Source organism: Phycodurus eques, chromosome 3 (genome assembly GCF_024500275.1).
Source record: "Phycodurus eques isolate BA_2022a chromosome 3, UOR_Pequ_1.1, whole genome shotgun sequence".
Lineage (NCBI taxonomy): Eukaryota > Metazoa > Chordata > Actinopteri > Syngnathiformes > Syngnathidae > Phycodurus > Phycodurus eques.
The window spans coordinates 2,775,849-2,798,077 of NC_084527.1; the positions used below are offsets into that span (position 1 = coordinate 2,775,849).

The 22,229-nt window shown below is 43.5% G+C and overlaps 4 protein-coding genes across 10 annotated transcripts in view; all 4 read right to left on the bottom strand.

The window, feature by feature from the left end:
* Positions 1-334: 334 nt before the first annotated feature.
* On the bottom strand, positions 335-11,221 carry elmod3 (ELMO/CED-12 domain containing 3). Of its 4 annotated transcripts, none has more exons than XR_009768248.1 (14): positions 11,146-11,221; positions 8,794-9,500; positions 8,270-8,341; positions 8,096-8,173; positions 7,006-7,078; positions 6,723-6,785; positions 6,496-6,584; positions 5,985-6,108; positions 5,790-5,912; positions 5,561-5,691; positions 4,932-5,008; positions 4,700-4,827; positions 2,878-3,587; positions 335-2,800 (listed from the first exon to the last, which is right to left on the bottom strand). XR_009768248.1 is itself a non-coding variant. In XM_061671426.1 (13 exons), the coding sequence occupies exons 2-13, from the start codon at positions 8,827-8,829 to the stop codon at positions 3,349-3,351; spliced, it is 1,230 nt and encodes a 409-aa protein (XP_061527410.1). In that variant the 5' UTR covers positions 8,830-9,500; positions 11,146-11,221; the 3' UTR covers positions 335-3,348. The 4 variants fall into 4 exon arrangements, 2 of the variants coding, with proteins under 2 accessions (XP_061527410.1, XP_061527409.1); XR_009768247.1 differs by having other exon boundaries at positions 335-2,080; positions 2,716-3,587; XM_061671426.1 differs by having other exon boundaries at positions 335-3,587; positions 5,985-6,105.
* Positions 11,222-11,871: 650 nt separating this feature from the next.
* On the bottom strand, positions 11,872-14,734 carry star (steroidogenic acute regulatory protein). The gene is made up of 6 exons (XM_061671427.1): positions 14,452-14,734; positions 14,166-14,296; positions 13,432-13,590; positions 13,162-13,346; positions 12,995-13,088; positions 11,872-12,895 (listed from the first exon to the last, which is right to left on the bottom strand). The coding sequence occupies exons 2-6, from the start codon at positions 14,253-14,255 to the stop codon at positions 12,776-12,778; spliced, it is 648 nt and encodes a 215-aa protein (XP_061527411.1). The 5' UTR covers positions 14,256-14,296; positions 14,452-14,734; the 3' UTR covers positions 11,872-12,775.
* LOC133399696 (steroidogenic acute regulatory protein, mitochondrial-like) lies at positions 14,264-15,295 on the bottom strand. Its single transcript, XM_061671428.1, has 2 exons — positions 14,671-15,295; positions 14,264-14,559 (listed from the first exon to the last, which is right to left on the bottom strand). Exons 1-2 carry the CDS (start codon positions 14,732-14,734, stop codon positions 14,414-14,416), a joined length of 210 nt encoding a protein of 69 aa, XP_061527412.1. The 5' UTR covers positions 14,735-15,295; the 3' UTR covers positions 14,264-14,413.
* Positions 15,296-19,169: 3,874 nt separating this feature from the next.
* The window catches only part of grk5l (G protein-coupled receptor kinase 5 like), a 29,244-nt gene continuing 26,184 nt past the window's right edge, over positions 19,170-22,229 (bottom strand). For 2 of the 4 annotated variants that reach the window (XM_061671433.1, XM_061671432.1), the window contains exons 8-10: positions 21,844-21,981; positions 21,531-21,662; positions 19,170-21,436 (exon numbers count right to left, since the gene is read on the bottom strand). In XM_061671433.1, coding sequence (XP_061527417.1) covers positions 21,353-21,436; positions 21,531-21,662; positions 21,844-21,981 — 354 coding nt within the window. In that variant the 3' untranslated portion in view covers positions 19,170-21,352. Of the gene's footprint in view, positions 21,437-21,530; positions 21,663-21,784; positions 21,982-22,229 lie in introns of those variants that run through there. The other 2 variants (XM_061671430.1, XM_061671431.1) reach the window with 2 other exon arrangements.

The window sequence follows — 22,229 nt, forward strand, 5'->3', positions numbered from 1 at the left end:
GATGCGGGAGGAAACCGGAGTGCCCGGAGAAAACCCACGCAGGCACGGGGAGAACACGCAAACTCCACACAGGCGGGGCCGGGGATTGAACCCGGGTCCTCAGAACTGTGAGGCTGACGCTCTAACCAGTCGGCCACCTTTGGAGCCCCGTATTTTTGAATAAAAATAGTTTCCATTTTCCTTTCTTTTGGAGGAGCCCTGGTAACATTTATTTGTATGCTGAGTTCTGAGAAACTTAGATTTCTTGAGGGGGTCATTTGCTCCACAAAACATTAAAATGAAAGTGCAACTGAAATGAAATATGTTCAAAAAGTACACAGGATGCCAACAGACCTTCGTTTTAAACAGCATTTATTTAGCTTTCTCCAGACAATACATTGAATGTACAACCACACAAACTGTATTCTGAAATAACTCTCAGTATAAAATAGGGCGTCTACAATCAAGGTACAGTCATAAAATGCTCTGAGGGACATGACAAAGACAGCGAAAGCAAAAAAAAAAAAAAACAACCTTCAAAGAGTAGACAGCGTGGCGTGGCGTCGAGAGATGGGATTGCGTTCGCCGAGCCGCCGCAGGATAGCGAGCAGAACTTCAGACGGCACCTCTCGGAGCATCTGACATCCTGACAAAACCCGTTTGTTTCTCTTTTCTCTCTTGGTAAGAGTCATGCAACTGAGGAGTATTCTAAAGCAAAAATATGTTGCTAGGACAATAATAATCCACTGTCACCGAATGCCACAAGAAAACCAGCGCGTTCCAACATGGCCGATAGAAACCAATTCAAAGCTTAGTAGTAGAAAGTGCTTTTAATTTGCCGAGGTGAATGGGCCAATGTAGTGACGACGCGTCTCTTTAAATAGCACGCACATAAGATGGTCCCGCTTCGGTTATAGGTGGCCATTAGTATGTCGTGCTTGAGCTGTTTAATATTCTGCACATTACATAACGAGTCCAGTTGGTGAAAGAGAAGGTCAAAGTACAAGCAAACATAGAAAGATGTACTGAGAGACCAAACAATTATCAGGAAAGAGAGAAAGGAGAGATTTGTCTTAAGTCTTGAGGTAAGCAATGTGTTTTAGTATAATGCCCTACAGACAATCATACATCTTACAATCATTAATTCTCTATGTACAAACTTCCTGATTTACATACACTGTACTGCTCCTCAGCTTCAAAAAGAAGAAAACCAAGCGCGGGATCAGTGTGGTGCAATGTTTGGCGCGAGGAGGTGCGGGGGCGGCAAGGGGGCACGACTTGATGAGGTGGCCGCAAATGAAACATTATGGCTCCCGAAGGCGGCTCTTTTGCATACGTCACACACACAGTCGGATCTACAACGATGCAAAGTTGCTCGCCAGTCAGTCGCCCGGCGCCTGCAAACAACTGGCCAAATTGTGTCGTCTCATTTGTGCGGAGAGGACGAATGGCGACGGTTTGGGGAGCAATAACGCGACAAGGTCAGCAGATCAGACCCGCCTGAGGTCGGCTGGCCGTCGACTACCTCGCAAGAACGCAGGTCTACTTGGCACTGAGGCTAAAAGCAGAAAAAACAGGGAGAGCACATGACCTTCCGTGATTCTGTGACGAAGGCACCGTTTTTGCTGTTACCTTCTCAGAAGACAAAGTTGAGCTCATTTACATGTCAAGCCCGTCTCCACAAGCTTCGCTGCCTAACGAGTGTCTACCGAGGGAAAACGAAACAATGTGCTATCGTAGTAAAGGTCCACGCACGCATCGACACTAGAGACCAACGTCAACGTGACATCAACGAGCTTCACGAAGGAGGAGGCTATAGGATGCTACAGTACTAGTGCTACCTGAACATGCTACAGATTGAGACTACAAAAACAGTTTCGCACAAGCAGAAAGCACGAACCAGCTTTGCCCAGGAGCCTTAACCCATTCTTGGCCAGCCATGTTTTTTGTTTCTACTTTTTCTAATTTGTCTTTTGTTCTCGTTCCTTCGGAGTACCATCTTCAAATGACAAAAGTACCATGTTTGCAGCTGGATGGATCAAGTACGTAGTAAAGCTGGCTTATTGTGCGCAGAGGAAAGCACCCCATCCGTCGGCAGTTCCTGTCAAACGAGACACACAATCGCACTTTGAATCTTAGTGACGACATTCCGATTAACCTTAAGATCCCGACCGTAAAGAAGAGCTAAACCAGACCACTCAAACTGCCGGTGAAACTGGCAGCGGAAAAAAAGGTCATCACTTTTTTTTTTTTTTTTTTTTTTTTGAAATGTCTTCACTAAAACGTGTTTCCACTCTCGCAGGGAAAGAAAAGTCACACAAAGATGTTCACTTGCACAAACACACAAACCCTGAAGTTCGGAACGATGTCCATCGTCACACTTTTGATTATCATTGAGTGCGAGCTGGAATTGCATACTGTACCATACGGAGGGGATGCACCCGTCAACGTCAGCTCAATCATTTCACCACACTCAAACACACACAAATGTAACCATACAAAACAAATACAATCACATGCTTACTAACGGAATGTCCACAAAGCTTATATTAGACCTTCAGCTTAAGCCTTATCAAACTTTAATGATGAAAGGCTGAGAATGTATGTTCTGTTAAATCTTTCTTAAGGTTATCTTCTTTATATTAAAACAAAAAAAAACACAAAAAAAAACATTTTCAAGTGAAGCAACTAAAATATACATTTTATTTTTGGTCAATCATATATATTTATACATACCAAACGAATGGACCTTTGTCTAACACCAGGAGTGTCACTGCAGTCGGACTCCCATTCTACATTTTTGAGTTTGATCTTCAACCTACTGACAGAGGATGTAAAGCGGTCAAAAGCTGCAGGCAAGCTACCATGAAGCCTGCTCCCTGCCCAAAGGTTACTTACTGCGTGTGACCTGATCAAGTGTGGTGCTGCTGGTTATGACCCCGCGTTGATAAACGGTCTGATCCGCTGCATTACAGTTGGGTAGTCGAACAAGAGTGAGCCTCGTGCCACCTCCGATGCCAACATAAGCAGGCCGAGAGGGACAAACTCGACACGGGTGGAGTTGTGTTTTTTTTTTTTTTTTTTTAAATTTGATTTCACTACTAAATTTGAAGAAAAGTGCAAATGTTCACTTTCTTGTTTTGTGACATCCTGTAAGAGCTCCATTTGTTTGACTGTTCTGTGTTCAAATAAATAATTCAAACAATATAGCTCTGACCAACCACACACAAAAGAAACATCTTAGCAAAGTGCAGCACCCCAACATCAGAGGATGGGGGGGACGGGGACGGGACATATTGGATAGATTCAGATAGCAGGGTATAGTGTGTTCTTCATCAGACACGCAGACAGACACGCACGCACGCACGCTTAGATGAGTCTGGCGTCACCCTCCGTGTCAGATGGTAGCTCGCACACCCCCGTGAAGTGCAGCTCCTTCGCCTTGCTCCCCGCTCTGGCCGCTCGTTCTTCCTGGCTGGGCGAAGGCTGCTGAGCCGGCGGCTCTGGCGACGTCCCGCGGGGGACTCCGCCTGCCCGTCTCTCTTTCAGGAAGACCTCTAGTCGGCGAAGCATCTGCTTTGGGTTCTTTTTAGCGAACAGCTCCACTTCTGAAGGGTTAGGAAGCACACAGTGAGTATATCTGTAGTCTGAGGCCAGGTCTCACTACAAGGATGCTGTTTTTGTTTGTTTGTTTTTTTAAGATATACATTTTATGTGGAGTCAATGAAAAATGTTGAGGTGTACATGTCGTGCCACTAGCAGGCAATGTAATGTAATACAAAATTAAACACTGCAGGATCTCAGCAAGCACCAGTGATCAAAAGCTGCTTTGCTTGAAAACTCAAATTCAGGTCAATATCGTGATAATGTTCCCTTGGTGTCCGCATCAGAATCGTCATGAAAATGTGGCAGAATCATGAAACTCTGAAATCACAAGGTGTAGTTTCCTCTGCATTTTCTGAGCCATTTCCGGTAGCCGTTTTTACTTTTCTTTCCGTAACAAGGAACAACGCCACGACAATGGCGACCGTGGAACAGTGTCTGCTAGAACAATTGGACCTAGATGACCAGATGATACGAGACGGCGGCGGCGTAGATGGTATGTAGAACCGAGGGGCGCGCCGAGTACGTCATCACAAGATGTGACTAAAACGGACCAATTGCGAGAGATGATCTCCGCGGCGCAGCAACGATTTTTGGCGTGGGCGCGGCAAGCTACGCAGACGGGCCGGGCGGGACAATTCGTCGGTCACGTGATGCAATGCGGGCGTTATCGGCCACGCGACCGCGGGAGTATAAAGAGGCCTTTATTCTTATACTTTGCTGTTAGCATGTACATTGTCTCCTTGCAGTTAATGTATATAAATGTCATAATGCTTAATTCATACAATGAATATGAATTTCAATAGACAATCTCAGACTTAATGGGGGTGAAATGGAGAAAGTGCCTTAATGTGATATTGACTCGTATTAAAAAGGTTGCTGCTGTCTCGACCGGTGTTTGCTCAGCAACCTGTGAGGCAAGGCAACTGTTTTACATTAGCAAATGTAAAACAGCTCACCAAACAAAAACGTCACAAAAGTACTGTACACTGAAATATAGGTGATCTTGTCGGAATATAATCACAAATCATCACTCTCATTTGCCTCTGATGTTGTCCTCCAACTTTCACATAGCTATAAACGGTAAGTATGTACCGGTAGTTATCTTCGTCTTTACCTTTAATCACAAAGCCAGAGTCAGCAATGGTTTTCTGTTGGGTCTTCCACACTTGGTATAGGTGCAGGTATGTGGCCACGTAAAACTCATTCAACACGCCGACCACTTGCTGCCGACGATTGCACTCCCTAGTGTGGCCAAAAGGCAGAGAAGAGGCGTTTGCATGACTCACCCATTGTGCATGGATGCGATGGAGAAAAAAAGAAAAAAAAAATCAGATACAAAAACTGACTTGGACAAAGCCTCCTCTCTGAGCACCTGGAGAGCGATGCGGGTCATGTTGATTGACATCACACTGAAAGGAAAGTTCTGAGAAATACACAGTCACAACAACACAACGTTACAATACATAGTACACAGGTCAAACTGAATGAGATCCATTAAAATAGCTGTATCAAATAATACCCAACTAGAAATACAAGGTCTTAAATGACCACAAAGTATCCCACCCACAGATGTTCGAAAAATTCGAACAATTATTTAATCCAATTTAGACAGCAGTTAATTCAAAATTAGTTGGGGTTTTTTTTCACACCTTTGAGGAAACGTGTTATACATTTGTCAAAATAAAATTTCATATACTGTCATTTTCAACCCATCTCAAGTATGGTAATAAACACAAAGTGTAAGAATGTGAATGCCCAAAACAGAATTGCGACCTGTTTTTCACTAGAGACACCAACAATCCATGATCAACCATAAATGCACAAAAAAATAAATATATGCTCATTTTTGAGAGCCACAGAGTATTAGGACACCTTTAAGTACGTTAATACCTCTTTAACAGTGTCCATCACAACATACAGTAGCTCGAAAACAACGTATACGCATTGGGAGTATCTTGCTAAGCGCTAATGAAACCTGTGTGGGGTGTTGGGATAGCTTGTAGATGTCTCGAGCCAACGGCAGAGTCTCTGGGTCCATCACAAAGTACAAAGTGTGCATGAGTCCCAGGAAACCAGTGCCACGCAGGTCAGTGGCTGGGTCAGCACCTAAAATGCAAAATACAATTGACCTTCAATAAAAGTCTATTTGAAAAGCCGCTTCAGGTATTGGATGTTAGATGAAATGCAGTGTCGGAGTATTTTACCCTGAAAGCCAATGTTTTCCCAGTGTGTCCCATAACGAGGGCAGTCCAGCCTGCAGCCAATCAGCCTTTTATAAATGGTCTGGAGAACACGCATGTGGACCGTCTGGCTGTTGTCCACGTGGCCTATAGAAAATATATTCATTTAAACAACCCCACGGATGATTGCACAAGCAGGCACGGCGAACACATGCTGACATTGCGCGATGGCAAAAACGAGATCCCGCTCCTCCGTGAGTTCCCTGTGCAGTCGGGGGGGCCCAAAAAGGAAGTGTGTGACCGCAGCCAGACCAGTCCTGCGAATCGTCGGCTGGATGTTCTTCTGAAAATGATCGCGGAGACAAAACACAACCAAGATCACGAACAAGATTATACTCTCTTCCAATTTGATGTATTATAATCTAAATACTCAAACTTTGTACTCGCTCTCTTTTTTTAAGCTCTATTCTTTCCATCTGTCCCCACGCCAACCTCCTTCTGTCCAACTGCAATTTCCAATAAACATCCATCACGATATCAATAACCACACAAGGAGTTTCCCAAACTCTCCTGTTGTTCATAAAAATATGTTCTGGGATAAAAACGCATACAGATCCTCCATTCCATCCTCATTCTCTTCATACTTTAACAATGAGATGGAGACAGAATATATATATATATATATATATATATATTTATTTAAAAAAAAAAAAAAATCTGAACTGCTTACAAGCAAGTCCCCGAGATCTGTAGTCTGAAAGTACTGAAGGGCTTCATTGAAAGAGATGAGCGGTGATGGGTTTGAGTCTTCCGTCAGAGCTGGGAGATTTAATTAAAAAAAAAAAAGAAAGACAGAAAGAAAAAAAGAAGAAAATCTAATTTGGCTCAGCACACTCCTGACAACAATGACCAACGATGTGTTGATGCAAATTGGTGAAATTGCTTGACAACTCTGACCTGGTTGGATGCTCTCCAAAGCTTCCCATTCCCGTCTGGCCTTTTCCAACTCCACATTTTCTTCTGTGGAGACACGGGTAAGAAAATACTGTCACTCACTGGATAGTCAAATTCACATTTATGCTCGCTATGTGGTGTACTGCATCGTTCAGATAACCCAAGCACCAAGCTGACAACCTGTATCCCAGAGGGACGCGCCATCTGCACAGCTGCCCGCTGTCTTGGATACGTTACCACATTCCAGTGGGAAAAGGATGCGAGACCAAAAGCGAGTTTGTGTTACCTGCAGGTTTAGTCTGGTCCCCTCCTGCTGCTGCCAGAGTCTGCAGGAGACCATTCTGCTTCAGCGTGGAAATCTGGACACAAGTTTAACACAATCACTTTGCAAGTGAAGATCACTTTATTTTGTCATTTACTGAAGCTGAACAAAATATTTTGTTTCATCTCATTTGGATCAGCGCCAAACTGTATAGAACTACTTGCTACATAATATCTAACTTTAGTAATGATTACTTGATCACAAACTGAGAAAGTAAAGAAAAGATTAAAACAAAATACAAAAGGTGTGTTCCTAAATCCTTGTTAAAATATTTCGTTCATCCTCTGAATTTAAAGTCACACACGTCATACAATTTGGACTTCAAGCTAAATTTGCCAGGAAATTGTTACACAGAAAGTTGGGAGTTTGAAATGCAGTCGAGCATGCACCGTGAAAGCCGCAATATCGCGGTTCATCGTTCACACCTCCGCTACATCGCAGATTTTTGATTGGTTCTTAAAATACACTGGCAAGTTTGAATTTAGAGTTGTAGTACCAACAGCAGCAGCACCGAGGCCTACTGGAAGAGACGCAGCCTAATCAAGAGTAAGAGGCGGCAGGGAAGGTCCACATTTAATACTGTAGTCCCCGGCAGTTAATAGTCGTCGTTCCCACAGAGAGAATCGACGCCCGTGAGTAATGTTGTGTGTCGTTCGTAAAAGTCTTGCTAGTCAGTGTGTGTTGAAGTCTCAGTTGTCAGTTTATAATTCTAATTAGTAACAGCTATGCAAATTTCTGCCTGTCTATGGTTTTGGCAATATATGTTAGCATTAAGCTAGCAGCCTTTCGTTGGATGAAATTATATGGCTTGGTTGAACACTTTTGTGGTTAAAGATATGTTAAATGATCTTGTTTTGTGTGTCAGTTTTAGAGAACTCAAACTCAGGCGTGACAAATAAAAAGCTTGAAGCGTCGCCTCTTATTTGGAGAACTGTGTGAGTGAGTCTTTTCAACACCCACAAATCAGTATTACTTGCTTTATACTGCGAGCACAAAATAAAGAAATAAATAAATCATCGATGGAAAAAATAAACTCCTTAGCGGAGATAATTACCGGCAGGGATGTGAGGGGGGCACAACCGTTGGTGGTGTGGTCTTTGACATTATGACTGATAATCAATCCATTCATAACCTGGAAAGAAAATGTTTCAGCAATTTTCAAGGAAGCAGGAAGTCTTGAATCGAAGGGAGTGAATACAAGGGGAAGGAATTATTTAACAGTACTCACAGGCTTTTGGTTGGAGTGTCCGTTGGTGGTCTCCTCCGATGATTTACATTCAGGAGACAAACCATTTTGGCCCTGAGAGGAGGCCGTCACATGTAGCAGATGGTTATGTGATGTACACACAATAAAAATACAGAAAAACCAAAGTTACGTTGAATTCATTGAGATGAGAAAGTGATTCGTCTGATCAAAAAATAACGGCCACAAGAAAAAGAAGGAACCAAGCTGAAGATAAGAGAAGTGCTCTGTCAGCTGCCGCCATGGTAACACGGCAAGCGAGCCAGAGCCGAGATTACAGCGAAAGCAGTGGAGCGAGCTGTTGACCTTAGGTCTTAAATTAAACATGTGTGGGTGAACTGCTAAAAACAAACGAGCTCGTAATTGTTTTAACAGTGCAGTGCAGGAAGAGAAGAACGCCTCCATATAAACGGCTACATGAGAAAGCGCTAAGACAGACACAACAGCCTCGACTTTGTTTTAATAGTCCAAATAAAATGATGAGATATCTGCAAGGCCAACTGTATTACCTCAAGGTGTAAAGTGACATCAATGTCTTCTTCCATTGCATATGAGTGTGTTGGCTGGCAAGGGTCTTCCCGATTGTGGCCTCTAAAGGCTTCTGAAATCCTGGACTGAGATGGGCTGACAAGCTGCTACAAGGACTACCATGGTTTCTGGGGCGCACGTGTGTAGTGACTGAGAGTATTTATGCTTCATATAGATGAAAATGTCCACGGTCACAAGTTAGACTTCACCAAGCTGGTAACAGGCATCCAGGTAGTGCACATCTCTGGTTTTCCCTTGGAACAGCAATGACTGCTGGTTTTAGTGGCAGCCTCCTCCTATATTCTCCTAACCTTGAGTGTGCACACGGAGAGGAATGTGCAGATATCAGTCTAGCGCCCAGAGGAAATGGCACATTTCCCGGAGCCCTCCCTCCTTCCTCCCCTCCACAGATCTGCTTGGCCAGTTGCTTTGCTCCTCATCGCCATCAGAGGTGCCCAGAAGCTGGATAATGACATCGCTTGTCAGGCTTGAGCTCTCCTCATAGCAGACACTTCATTACGTTGGCTCTCAAGACAAATCCAATAAGCACTCCAAGATAGCAGCACACTTTAATTGGCTGTGTTATCTTTAGCCACAAGTGAAACAATATGAAGGGCAGGTGTCCAGATGCGGATCATGGGTGGTCTTCTTTTTGGCAACAATCTTTTTCTTCGTATGCATTCAAATTCTGCAATATAAAGGAAAACAAAATCAATCACAAAGCTCTCGTTGAAATACATAAAGCTTCAGAAACAAAGCATACTAAGGGTAAAATAAAAACAAAAACTGACAAGCATGCAACCTGGAAAATTAAAGGAAAACATTATTAATCACATCCCCAAAACATTTTGCGGCACAGCTAAATGTTCACTGAGGACTTGGGGCAACGGGAAAAAAATATCACGTTGCCGCTCTGCGCCCGCCACTTCAATGCTGCAAATTGACAAAAACTATTTTCAAGGGGCCCCTGTCACTCACAGGTGGTTCTCCTCCTTTGGGCACGCCTGCCCAAGTGCTCACCAACAGACAAACAGCATACAGACGCTACTTACCCAAACAAATCTGCTCTAGTTAGAAGATATTAATGAACTGTTTCAATGGTGTCAAATCAATTTCAGTGTTTATTATTGCTGTACGTGTTGTTTTTTTGTTACATTTGTTTTACTTGCTGTCTTTCTGAAATTGCTGCGCATATTTGTAAAGGCCACATTTTATTAGAGCAGGGGTGGGCAAAGTATGGCCCACAGGCCAAATACAGGCCACTGCGTTGTTTTATCAGGCCCACCGAACATTTATTGACATTGTCAAGAGTCCTGTCATATATTTTTTTTTGCATTATTTTTTTTTAAATCGTTCAAATTCGTTAATTCATTTATGTATTCATCTATCTCATTAAATAATGTGTTATTGCAATACAAATTAGTAAATAATTTATATGTACAATAATATTGAATTAAACACTTGGTTTATTACAATTAATTATCAACAAATTAATAAGAAAAAAACTGTTTTTTACCTCATCTACGAATGTCCTGCCCCATCTGTCCATTTTAAAAATCAAATCTGCTGCATTGAATAGCATATCTTTATTATTTAGTAACGTGACCAGTGAGCGTCGCAAAATATGTATACCAATGTGGCATCAATGACGCATTATGGGAACGCACGAAGCAACGAAACAAACCAAACAAATGAGGCAGACATGTAAAACGGTATATTTTAATGTACTTAAATTTCAGGTACGTTGAATTTCCAGTACAACTGTAATACAGAACACAGTACTTCCAACACAACTGCTAAAGTAAAGCTTACAATGGAGAATATAGGGCAAAGCAACAGTCTGCTTGACAGTAAAACATTTAAATGGATAAAACAAATGGAATGCGTTGTTTTTTGTTTGTTTGAATCCTAAATTGACAGTTGTAACGTCGACCCAGTACAGTAGCTGTCAGCTAGCTAGCGACCAGCAAGCTAGCAAAGCCCGCAGGCACGGCGGCTTCATCTCAAGCACCGAAACGCAACCAATCGCAATGCTTGGCAAAAGAGCACTCCGGTTTGGCAGTGCACGGCAGAGGGGAAGCGCGACATGGGACATTGTGTGCGGTCGAGCGCCTGAACGCGCACAAGTCAATCGCAAGCTAAGCCAGCTGTCAGGCTAACGAACGGGCGAAATGGAGCTCCGTTCAACTGTCACCGGGATGGAGTCTGCCGAGTCCAAATCGGAAATGCACGTAAATCGCATTTTGTCACGGGGTCACTTGGAACAACACCACGAATTACCGCCATGCACTACTGCCTGAGCGTATTATGTGAAAAGAAGAATTTCAAAGTACCTCAGTTTCTGATTGTTTCTTCCTCCAATCTCAGCTTCCCTTCCCCCGTCCGTCGGCCACGCTAGCGCAATGCATCATGGGAATTGTCGTTTCCTGTCGCCAGCTGGATTCATTACGTCATTGTTCTCTGGCTCAGAGGAAACGATGGCGTGTTTTTTAGCACACACTCTTTACGAAACACATCATAGTTACATTATTGTCATTTATCGTGCCCGTGGCTATTTGTCAAAATGATGCAAATATGAACGTTACCATATATCTATTCTGTCTAATAAAGAAAAGGTACTTTAATTACAGAAATTGCATATACCATATAGAAAAGGAGAAATATTTTTCAAATTTAACAAAAGCTCAATGGAATTGTTTCAAGGAATGTTAAATTTATTAGCGTAGCATATCAACTGTAACCAATTCAATGGGTATTAAAACTATTCATTTAAATTATTGCAAAATTACAAGAGGCCTTTAAACAAAGTGAAACATCTGAACAGATCCTGATATTTCCAGGATAAAATGAGTCCAATTTGGGTGACAAAAGATAATAATAAGGATTGTAATATATATATATATATATATATTTTTTTTTAAAAAGCAGATTAAAAAATCCAGTGCAAATAGTAAAATAAGACTCAGCACCGCTCAATGATGATAAACATGTCAAGCTTTATTTGTAGTTGCTGTACTTCTAAATACCAAATAATAGCGGGAAAATGGAGCAATACTACCCAATCATTTTCAACTCTGCTTTCTATTCACAGGAGACCAATGGGGATTTTCGTGTCTTCAATTAAGATCACCTGGAATGTGGGGGGAAGCCAGACTACGCGGAGAAAACCAACGCAAGCACGGGGAGCACGTGCAAATTCCACACATGATGGCCAGAGCTGAGATTTGAACCCCAAACCTTCAAACTATGAGGCAGTTGTGCTCACCACTAGGGCAGAACTATTTGAATGGGAGGATGCTCACATTGATGGCGTCGCTGGTGCTGTAGCCTGCAACTTCAAGTGCAACTTTAGTCAGTTTGCGCTACAGTGAAGAAAAGTCTCTCCTCTGTGAAGACATTTTGGATGAATTGGCTCCGTACAAAAAGCCAAAAGGTTACTTGCACAAGTGGCCACGAACCGAGTTCCTTTCAGAGATAAAATCCATTGTTACTTGTGAGGAAATGTGCTGCTGGCATCTGCGCGAGCGTAAGACGGACGTAATGCCTGTGCTCTGTGGCAAGCTGATGACCACATTAGCTCTACTGTAGTCAGGCAAGACTACGAACTGTTCTTGTAGCATTTGTTTGGGTTCTAGTGCATCAGAGTATCACCTTGGTGCCTTTTGACAACGATCATAAATAGGAATAGCGTAGAAATCGTTTATTCACATGGCGGCTAATTTAATGCAACGGCACAAAATCAATAAATAAAGCACTGCAATAAAATGTGCATTTTCACAGTTCAGCGATGGACGATACCCATGCCTATTAAGAGGTGTAAGATTGCTCCGATTTCCTGATTTAAGTCAAGCAATATATTCGTCTAATTTCCCTAATAATTGTTTTTTTCTTTCTTTCGCTGATCATAGCGTGTTTGTGATGTTCGATGGCGCATGAGTTTGAAAGCACGGGAGCCATGTTGCGTCAGCACGTGTGAGCCGTCTCCACGGAAACCTGAGTGGCCATCCTTTGCCTGAGGTGGTTGGCGAAGTCCACCTGTGTCTGGGAAAGCACTTTGTTGACGATGGTCTTTGGGATCCAGCCCTGCGCGCAACAAAGATAAAGCCAGAGTTAGGTGTTGAATACTTTCACTGGAATGGAATCCATCGCTATGGAAAACGAAGAGCAAAGACTCGAGTGTACCTTTAAATCTATATTTAGTAACCAGGTGAACTTGGTCTTATTCGGGTCGTCATTGCTGGGCTTCAGAACTATACAGGTGGGCCCATTCTCTGCCCTGTCAAACATAGTTAGCACCTTTAACGTTGCCTAATCGTGGGGATCATTTATTCATCGGAGTCGTCCCTCACCGGACCACGCCCCTCTGCTCGGGCATCATCGGGTGCTGAGTGGCCGTGCCGGCCAGGAAGCAGGCGGAGCCGCGGCGCTTGGCGCAGCGAACGCTGACAAAGTCCCGAGGCCCCACTACATTGCCAGGTGTGTCTCCCGAGACCTCGTGGGTCACCATTGTGTCCTTGCCGATCTTCTGAAGAATCTGTAGGTTGTGACATTTGAGCAAACTCCCTTTGCTTGTCAGGAGTAGCAAACTAAGTCATTGCATGCACATGACGCTGCCGCACCTTGACTCGCTTCACGTTTGGGTTCCACTCCCCCATCTGCTCCATGTTTCCCACCAGCTCTCCATAAAGACTGTCTGCATGTTGGTCCAACAGCACTTCTAGCCGGAACACCTTTCCGATGCCAGGCGACATCTTACTCAGGACTTTGTCACCATTTGCCTGAGGAACATTACAAACATGACTTCATCCGTTTCCCGTGCCGCTCCTTCTATTCAGCCTCGCCACGCTGACGACACCCGAGGCTGGTGGTCAGTCAGTCAGACCGGTGGGCATTGAGTGATCCCACACCCGCTGCACAAAAGTCAGCTACATGAACAACTAGTAGAACACCACGAGCTGGTCCGATGGTGTAATTTCTTTAAAAAAAAAAACAACAACAACAACATTGTAATGATGATGATGAAAAAGTTGGAATTCAATACACTGAAAGATATTGTAGGTATTGTAAAGGAATATCAGTATTGTAATTGAGATGAGAAAAAAACATTTTGACAAAGTAAAGTCTACAATTGTTTTGTGGTATTTAATGAGAGTTCTACTGGGGTAGTTGAAATGGAAGTCACACCCCTCAATATATAAAGTGGTAGCGTGCTGTGAGTACTTCCCGTGATCACTGAAAAAAAAAACCCCAAAAAACCCAGTGATGACAATTAAAAAGTCAAACAAAAATAAAATCCCAAAAATCGATTCAATCAACCCTCATCCTGCCGAGCGGTTGTTGCGATGGTACTTACGGCGACCGTTTCGACAATCCAGCCCTCCCGCTCGCTGAGTATTCCGATAGCTCTCTGCAGTGCATCTTCACCTTGTTTCACATAGGACATTTCCTCCTCACTGTATCCATTCTCCTCCCTAATTGGAGAACCTTCCAGCGAACAGGTGGGGAAAATATTTCAAATTTGAGGGTAACATTTTGAATCTTTTGACCTCAGAAACTTACCTGTGGAGCCTCTCAACCCAAATACAGTATATTAAGTTTCTCCTAGGTTTGCACTCGAGTGATAAACATGAATAACTCACCGAGGAGGGAACTTCGTCTCCGGACTTGGCTGATCCAGTTACTGGGGCCCGGACCTGCAAGTCGGTCCAGCTCATGGTGAATAGCCACAATTGCATTCTTTCTTAAACATTAGTGATGGAGACAAAAGGCACAAAATTACAACAATCTACCGGGTTTTGCACAATAAATACACCACAAGCCATTTGTAGCACTACTGCAAGAGTCGTGATTGCACTCACCTCTCATGTTCCTCATATGGCGGTAGGAGATGCCAGCACACAGTTTGAAAGTTGCCGGCAGCATTTTGTTTTGACAGGAATACTTTGCTTCAAGAGAACAAAAACTTGATCGCGGTATTAAGAAACAGTTTGGATGTCAGTGCTGTCGCGTTGACTTTGAATTCTGGCTGTGGATGTCTGAGCGGGCCTGTGTATATATACACGATGTGCCCGCAAGGCCGCTTTGCTATCTCCACGTAGATAAACACACATCACCTTCCTCTTCCGAGGACCATGTCGCCAAGGTTGCTTCATGTACACGACAAGCTTTTCTCTGACTTTCACATGTTGTCAGATAACGTCCAGTGCCTGAAGCCCACTGTATTGCTCCGAGAGGTCAGTGGGAGAGTGACTCGAAAGATCCGTCCCTTCGTGGTCTGAAACTGTTCACACATTTGGGATTAAAAAAAAAAAAAAAAAGTCCCCGCTTGGTTTGGCTCCTTTCTAGCTAACCTTCATTATAACTGATATGTTGCCACAGGCGCATGTGGGCTGCATGACATTTGTAATTGATGGTGGGCCATCAACCCTGATGTTCTGTTTGGGTGGTCTGGAGACTCTGCGTTATCTAACATCTGATTGCCTTGAAAAAGTGTATGGACAAAAGTCTTGGGACACACCTCAAAATGATTTAAATAACCAATAAATCAGAAGTGAGGCCACACTCATTTGTTTGGAGTGGAACAGTGAGGCCAATTCATGTATTTTTTTTTTTAATGTAGATAGATGTAAACACCAAAAGATAAATATGAAACAGCAGGTCAACATTTCAGCTTTTGTCCCCCTCCAACTATTTACATCTGGGTTGGATATTCACAAGAAACTTTTGGTTTGAGTAATAGTACTGAAACATGTGACTAACAGGTAAGTTTTGTATTGGAATGAGACATTGTGGGGCTGCCAGGAAAGGCCCTAAGACAAATATTAGTGACATCAGCAGCAACCACCAAAGCGCTAGAGTGAATGTTGTGAACATGAACAGAAACACGACAAGATGCCAACGACTCAGTAGCGAGAAGAACGGGAAGGCCGGCCTGGAATTCGGCGAACGTGGACTAATGCCTGATAGGACCAATATTCACCTTCGCCAAAGCGATGGAAAGGCTAAAACTTTGAGGAAAAAAAAAAAGATCAGCATATGATCCCAAACATAGAAACTCATCTATGAAACACAGTAGAGGTAATAAATGTCAAGGCTTGGGCTTGTATGCGGCCAAATATGCGTTGATGATGTAACGTGACGGCAGCAGCTAAAAGAATTCAGCAGTCAACAGAAACATTTTGTATCCAACCTAAAGAGGGATGAAACACAGCAGTTGGTAGAGCTGTGATTGTGCAGCAAGGTAATGCCCCCCCCCCCCCCCCCCAAAAAAAAAAAAAACAACAACAACAACAACAACAACAAAAACTGCCAAAGTAACAAAGAAATGTATCATGGGCAAGAAGAGAACATGTCATTCTCCAGATTTAAATCCTATGGCGCAAAAAGCTGGGGACCGGTACCCATCTGTGGGATATTTTGATTCTTGGTCACGGGCCAGACAGTGAGATTGAACAAAAAATATTCTATTGATCATCAAACTGGAAGAAGTCATATCTTTAAAACGTCTTTGGGGAACTTCTTTGGAAAGGGCAAAATGATGAGACAGAATAGGAGCCGACAACATGAGACCGGCTCGTTGAAGAGAAACAAACGCAGGGATCCCACTAATGGCAACAACTACAACCCCGATTCCAATGAAATTGGGACGTTGTGTTAAACAGTGAATAAAAATAGAATACGATGATTTGCAAATCATCTTCAACCTATATTTAATCGAATACGCTAAAAAGACAAGCTATTTAATGTTCACACTGATCAACTTGATTGTTTTTAGCAAATAATCATGAACTTGGAATTTTACGGCCGCAACACGTTCCAAAAAAGCTGGGACGGGTGGCGAAAAAGAGTGAGAAAGTGGAGGAATGCTCATCAAACATCTGTTTGGAACATCCCACAGGTGAACAGGCTAATCGGGAACAGGTGGGTGCCATGATTGGGTAGAAAAGGAGCTGCCCTGAATTGCTCAGTCATTCACAAGCCAAGATGGGGCGAGGTTCACCTCTTTGTGTACAAGTGCGTGAAAAAATAGTCCAACAGTTTAAGGACAATGTTCCTCAACGGACAATTGCAAGGGATTTAGGGATTTCATCATCTAGGGTCCGTAACATCATCAAAAGGTTCCGAGAATCTGGAGAAATCACTGCATGTAATTGGCTAGGCTGAAAAACAACATTGAATGCCCGTGACCTTCGATCCCTCGGGCGGCACCGCATCAAAAACCCACATCGATGTGTGAAGGATAATACCACGTGGGCTCAGCAACACTTCAGAAAACCAATGTCAGTAAATACAGTTCGGCGCTACATCCGTAAGCGCAACTTGAAACTCTACTATGCAAAGCGAAAGCCATTTATCAACAACAGGGCCCAGAGAAGCCGGCGGCGTTTCTGGGCCCGAGCTCATCTGAGATGGACCGATCCAAGGCGGAAAAGTGTTCTGTGGTCCGACGGGTCCGCATTTCAAATAGTTTTGGGAAATTGTGGACGTCGTGTCCTCTGGGCCAAAGAGGAGAAGAACCACTGTTAAGGACATACAGTTCAAAAAGCCAGCATCTGTGATGGACAGTAGTAAACATGAGCCTGTCCCAGCTTTTTTGGAACGTGTTGCAGCTATAAAATTCATAAAAGTTCATGATTATTTGCTAAACACAATCAAGTTGATCCGTTTGAACATTAAATGTCTTTGTAGTGTATTCAATTCAATATAGGTTGAACATGATTTGCAAATCATTGTATTCTGTTTTTATTCATGTTTAACACAACGTCCCAACTTCATTGGAATTGGGGTTGTACATTCAGCGTAATCTTTTTTTGCTATATTTAGATGTTATTTATTCCTTTGTCGGTCTTTAAAAATATATTTTCTTACGTGAAAAACCGGTCAGTGGTGCAAAAAGGTCGGACCGCTGCTGTAGCGCAGACATTTGACCGAAAGAGAGACCGAACGGGGTAACAGCTGGAAGAGGCTGCGGTGAAAGCCTGGCTTAAACATCGCAACGAAGAATGCAAAAGTGTGGATGCAATTAATGCAAGCACAGGAAGTCTTAGTCACGTTAAACTGTTTTAAGTCTGTGTTCCAATACCTTTGCTCACTTAAAAATGATTTTTTTCCCCCCCTTACAAACAATGTCATCTTCTTCGTTCCGCCTGGGAAATAAAAGTAATACGAATCTGAATGGGTTTTGCAACAGGCCGGCACAGGAATCCTCGTCAACGAGCCGGGCCATCTTAAAAATGTTGAGTCGCTTGTCTCGTCGCTTCACGTCAGCAACGGCATCTTTACGATTGCGCTTTGGCCTCCACATCACTGAGACTGAATCCCACTGCGGAAAAAGGATGTCCTACGGCACGCTGTGTTTTGTCAAGCACCTCGCATGTTTTGACAACCTCGTTCAGCCCTCCGAGCAAACGCAAAACTATCTAACAGTAATATTGCCTCAACGGTCCGCTTGTCAAGCTGACACTCAGTGTCAACATTGCATGGAAAGTTGTCAAAAGTCAAGTCATCCGATGAGCGTACCATGATGTGCGTAATAAAACAGGAATCGAGTACAAAATCCCGTCGAAATACTGGAATCCCCATGACCTGAAACTTGGCGTCCCTCCAACTGGATTGTAGGGATTACCCATCAGTCTCTGTGGCCTTGTGCAGGCTGAGCTGAAAACTCTTTTCCAAAGACATTATTCAGTCAAAATGCTCAACTCATAGATGGAGTCTGTGACGTACTTCCAAACTCGCTAGCGATTGGTAAACTCATCATCATCATAAGGCAGGAATATCTGGAACACACGAGTTTACTCTAAAAAACCAAAGCCATTGAAATGAACAGATATTGTATCATAACAAACAGTACAACTCATGTACAAGGCCGAGAACAACAAGCTACCATAAGGAATCCTCGCATCCGTCACATTTGTATTCGTGGTTTCAGAATTACCATTTAGATTGAAAACATTCAAGACCCAGTGAAGTCATTTTCGCTCTTTAAATACGTTAAATGTGTTTGATGCTAAGCGGATTTGAACCCCGGTCCCCAGAACTGTGAGGCAGATGCGCTAACCAGTCCGTTACCGTGCCAGCCTGCGATGATTTGTTATAACAGCAAAAATCTGGCATTTGAACAGGGGTGTGTTGACTTTTTATATCTGTGTTTGGCATAAGTGTATCGGTATTTTTCGGGAAATACCTCGGTTGAAATACTGGAAGTTTTGAAAGGTACCACACTGCTTCTTCGTGGTCTTTTCTACTCGAGGGGAGATCGAGGCCGAAAGGAAACCTCTGCAAAAAGAGGTGAGGACGTGGGCCCTTCTCCATAAACTAAAATATTGTGGAAAATTGTAGTTTAATTCAAAAAGTAAAACTCAAATACCACACGACCAAAATTCAGGGATATTCGGGTTTAGAACCTTTAGAGGTGAACATATTTTGACCTCTCAACTTTCTAATGCACCTGTCCAAGTAATCTGTTTCAGTCCAACTGCGGAACGACTTTTAAAATCATGAATGACTAATATATGTCCTGGCTGAATTGGAATCGGTCCTCTGAATCACGCCGTTCCCATTTTGACATCACGAGGCCAGTTGTTCAGTACCTCAAATTGCTCGGCGTCATACGGGACGTTCCGAGCGCCGCGCGGCGTCACTGGCAGGTTGCGACAGAAGACATACGGCGAGACTGGGAGAGTCACAGAGAGGCGTAGACGTGGACGCCCTTGGAAATTGTCATGGATAAAAAACACCTGTCGAGACTTTTTAAGAACACGCATCGAATGAAGAGACGAGCACACTGCGGCGCACTCAAACTAAAGCACGAAGTTTATTGGGACTTGAAAGACACCGTTGGGTTCGGCTTTCACACGCATCCAGCGCGCCTCCAACTGCAACGGCCTTTTTGTGTCGACGCGCTCCCCGTCACGCACACATGAGCACGGCAGACGGTCAGAGAACTCACAAGCGCTGATGTCTACGTGGCGATCGTCTGGGTGCTCGCGCAAGCTAGGAGGCGCTTCAGTCTGATTCGGACTTTTTGGGAGTTGGGCAGACTTGCGAGACGGGCGAATGAAATTCGTCAACGGATCTTCCCAAAATAGGAAAAGAACGCTATTAAAAACAGGAAGACGCGGTGATGCTCGTCCTTTTTAATTGGCTGTGCTGCCGCAGGAAGGCCACTTGATCTTTGTGTTCTATTTCGGTTTCTTCCGGCGTAAATGAAGTGGACCAGATAAATAAAATGAGGATAAGAGCAACCGTTCATAGTTCATATCGTCATCGAGTCTCAGAAATATAACAAGATGCGGAGCCTTTAGACAAGATGAGGCATTTTCATCACGGAAAGGAGAAAAAGACAAAAACCGGTGCATGTAATAGTGAGGCAGTAATATTATTGAAATGTAAAAGGCATAAAGGAAACAAGAACACTTAACATTTCAGATGCTGTAACTAAACTGTAGAAAAGACGCATTGCACGGAATTACCAATGCAATCATGTGCCTTCGGAGGTAAAACATTTTCATTTTGGTGAAAACAAACTAACAAACAAACAACAGCATGACATGATTGTAAAATGTGCAACTTCTAAGTCAGGCTGAGTGCATGTGTTCCTCTCCGTTTCACCGGGACTGTGCAGAAAAATCCCTCAACAAAACAAAATATTTCGGATCCTGTACAGCATAGTCGTTATTCTTTATAATGTCACATAATGTCAACTATAAAGTGACACTGTAAACTGAGGGAGATGCCTGTGTGGTATACATTAACATCAGTGGAATGAGGTATGCAGAAGCAAAAGCGATGCAGCTGCGATTCTCACACCGCTGTTTACACAACGCGTCTGTATGCAAGCCGCATGATACGCCTGCAGGCTCACATATGAAGAATGTGTGTATTGTACTCATCAAACAGCCCACAAACTGATCTCACGTGATTCCGAAAGACAACTTCAGACCACGAAATCAACATCGCACAGCTGATCAGTCATCTTTGGCCTGAGTGGACACGAGGCGATGCCTATTACGAGCCGAGGTCGCGGACGAGGCGGTCCGTTCTGAATGTTAAGGAGTGATGCGAGGTAAGGCAGGTGGGAAATACAGAGAAGGTTATATCAGTGATATACAGATGGTGACACTATAAATAGATGGGTAGCTATTGGTACAGGCCCGGAAGTAAAAGACTATTTCGGGAAAAAGAAACATCACCGAGGACCCACTTTTCTATTCCTTGTAGTGGGTCTTCGTAATACAATGGATCCCCCTGAAAAAGAATATTAGCTTAGTTTCTCTCGTTTTAACTCTTTCAGCAACACAAGCGGCGCTGCTCCGTAGTCCAACGATCCTGAGGGTACGAGGGTTTGTCCGAATATTTCAAAATGTCTCCGACCATCTCACTAAAAAAAATGGCCCGGTCAAGCTCCTTTATGGGCTGACCCGTGAGACTTTAGACAGGCAGTCTCTGGACCCAGCTATCAACTAATTAGCAGCGGGTAAACAACCCTTTAGAGCTTCTTCCCTTTGTGTGGATGGCGCCCATGCTGTCACTGCACCACTAGGGGGCAGAGTTGGACATTGAGTCCACAGAGTTCACGCTGGAAGACTGCACACGGCTGTGGGAAATAGACACCTCTGGGTGCTGGGGGGTGGGGGGGGGGGGAAGAGCCGAGAAAGGTTTTGCGTTAGAATTGCAATGTGTATCACCAAACGCACGAACGATTGTGTCTACGTACGTGCCTCCTGAAGATCCTGTCCAGCAGGCTGCGTCTGGGAGGCTCCGGCGGTTGACTCCAGTCAAGGTCTGGAGGTCTCATCCCTTGAGGGGCGAACACATTCAGATCTCTGAAACACTCCGTTTCTATCATCTGGAGAAGAGAGGAGACCTTTGGCCTTTTACAAACATTGCAGTGCTCCATTGTTGATGAAACGAGTCAGTCAAAGCATGCAGAGCAAAAGACAAAATAACTGAAAGAATTCGAATACGTACTGCACAGTTGTTGGGTTTTTTTTGGTTGTGAAATTGCCTGTCAAGCCACACGTGGTTACCTCATTCTGCCATGGGATGGAAACACTGCCTGTAGCAAATTTGGAGTAGAAGTCGTTGTCAGTTTGGTCCAAATTGACTCCCTTGACTGTGGAGAACTGCTCGATGTCCAACACATCCTTACAGTAGACTGCCCGAGGCTGCAAAAGCGTGATAGGAAATGCATTTTTTGTTTTCTTTTGTTTGTTTGTTTGTTTGTTTGTTTTCCTGAGCTCAAAAAGAATCTTGAAAATTACAACTTGTTTTTAATGTACATACACTCACCGGCCACAACATTAGGTACACATTCATTAAATCTGCTTTCAATAATAATAATAATACCGTTTGCAGAGTAATATAGAGTAAACTGTTTTTGTGTGAGGATCGATGAAAATCCGCAAAATAGAGA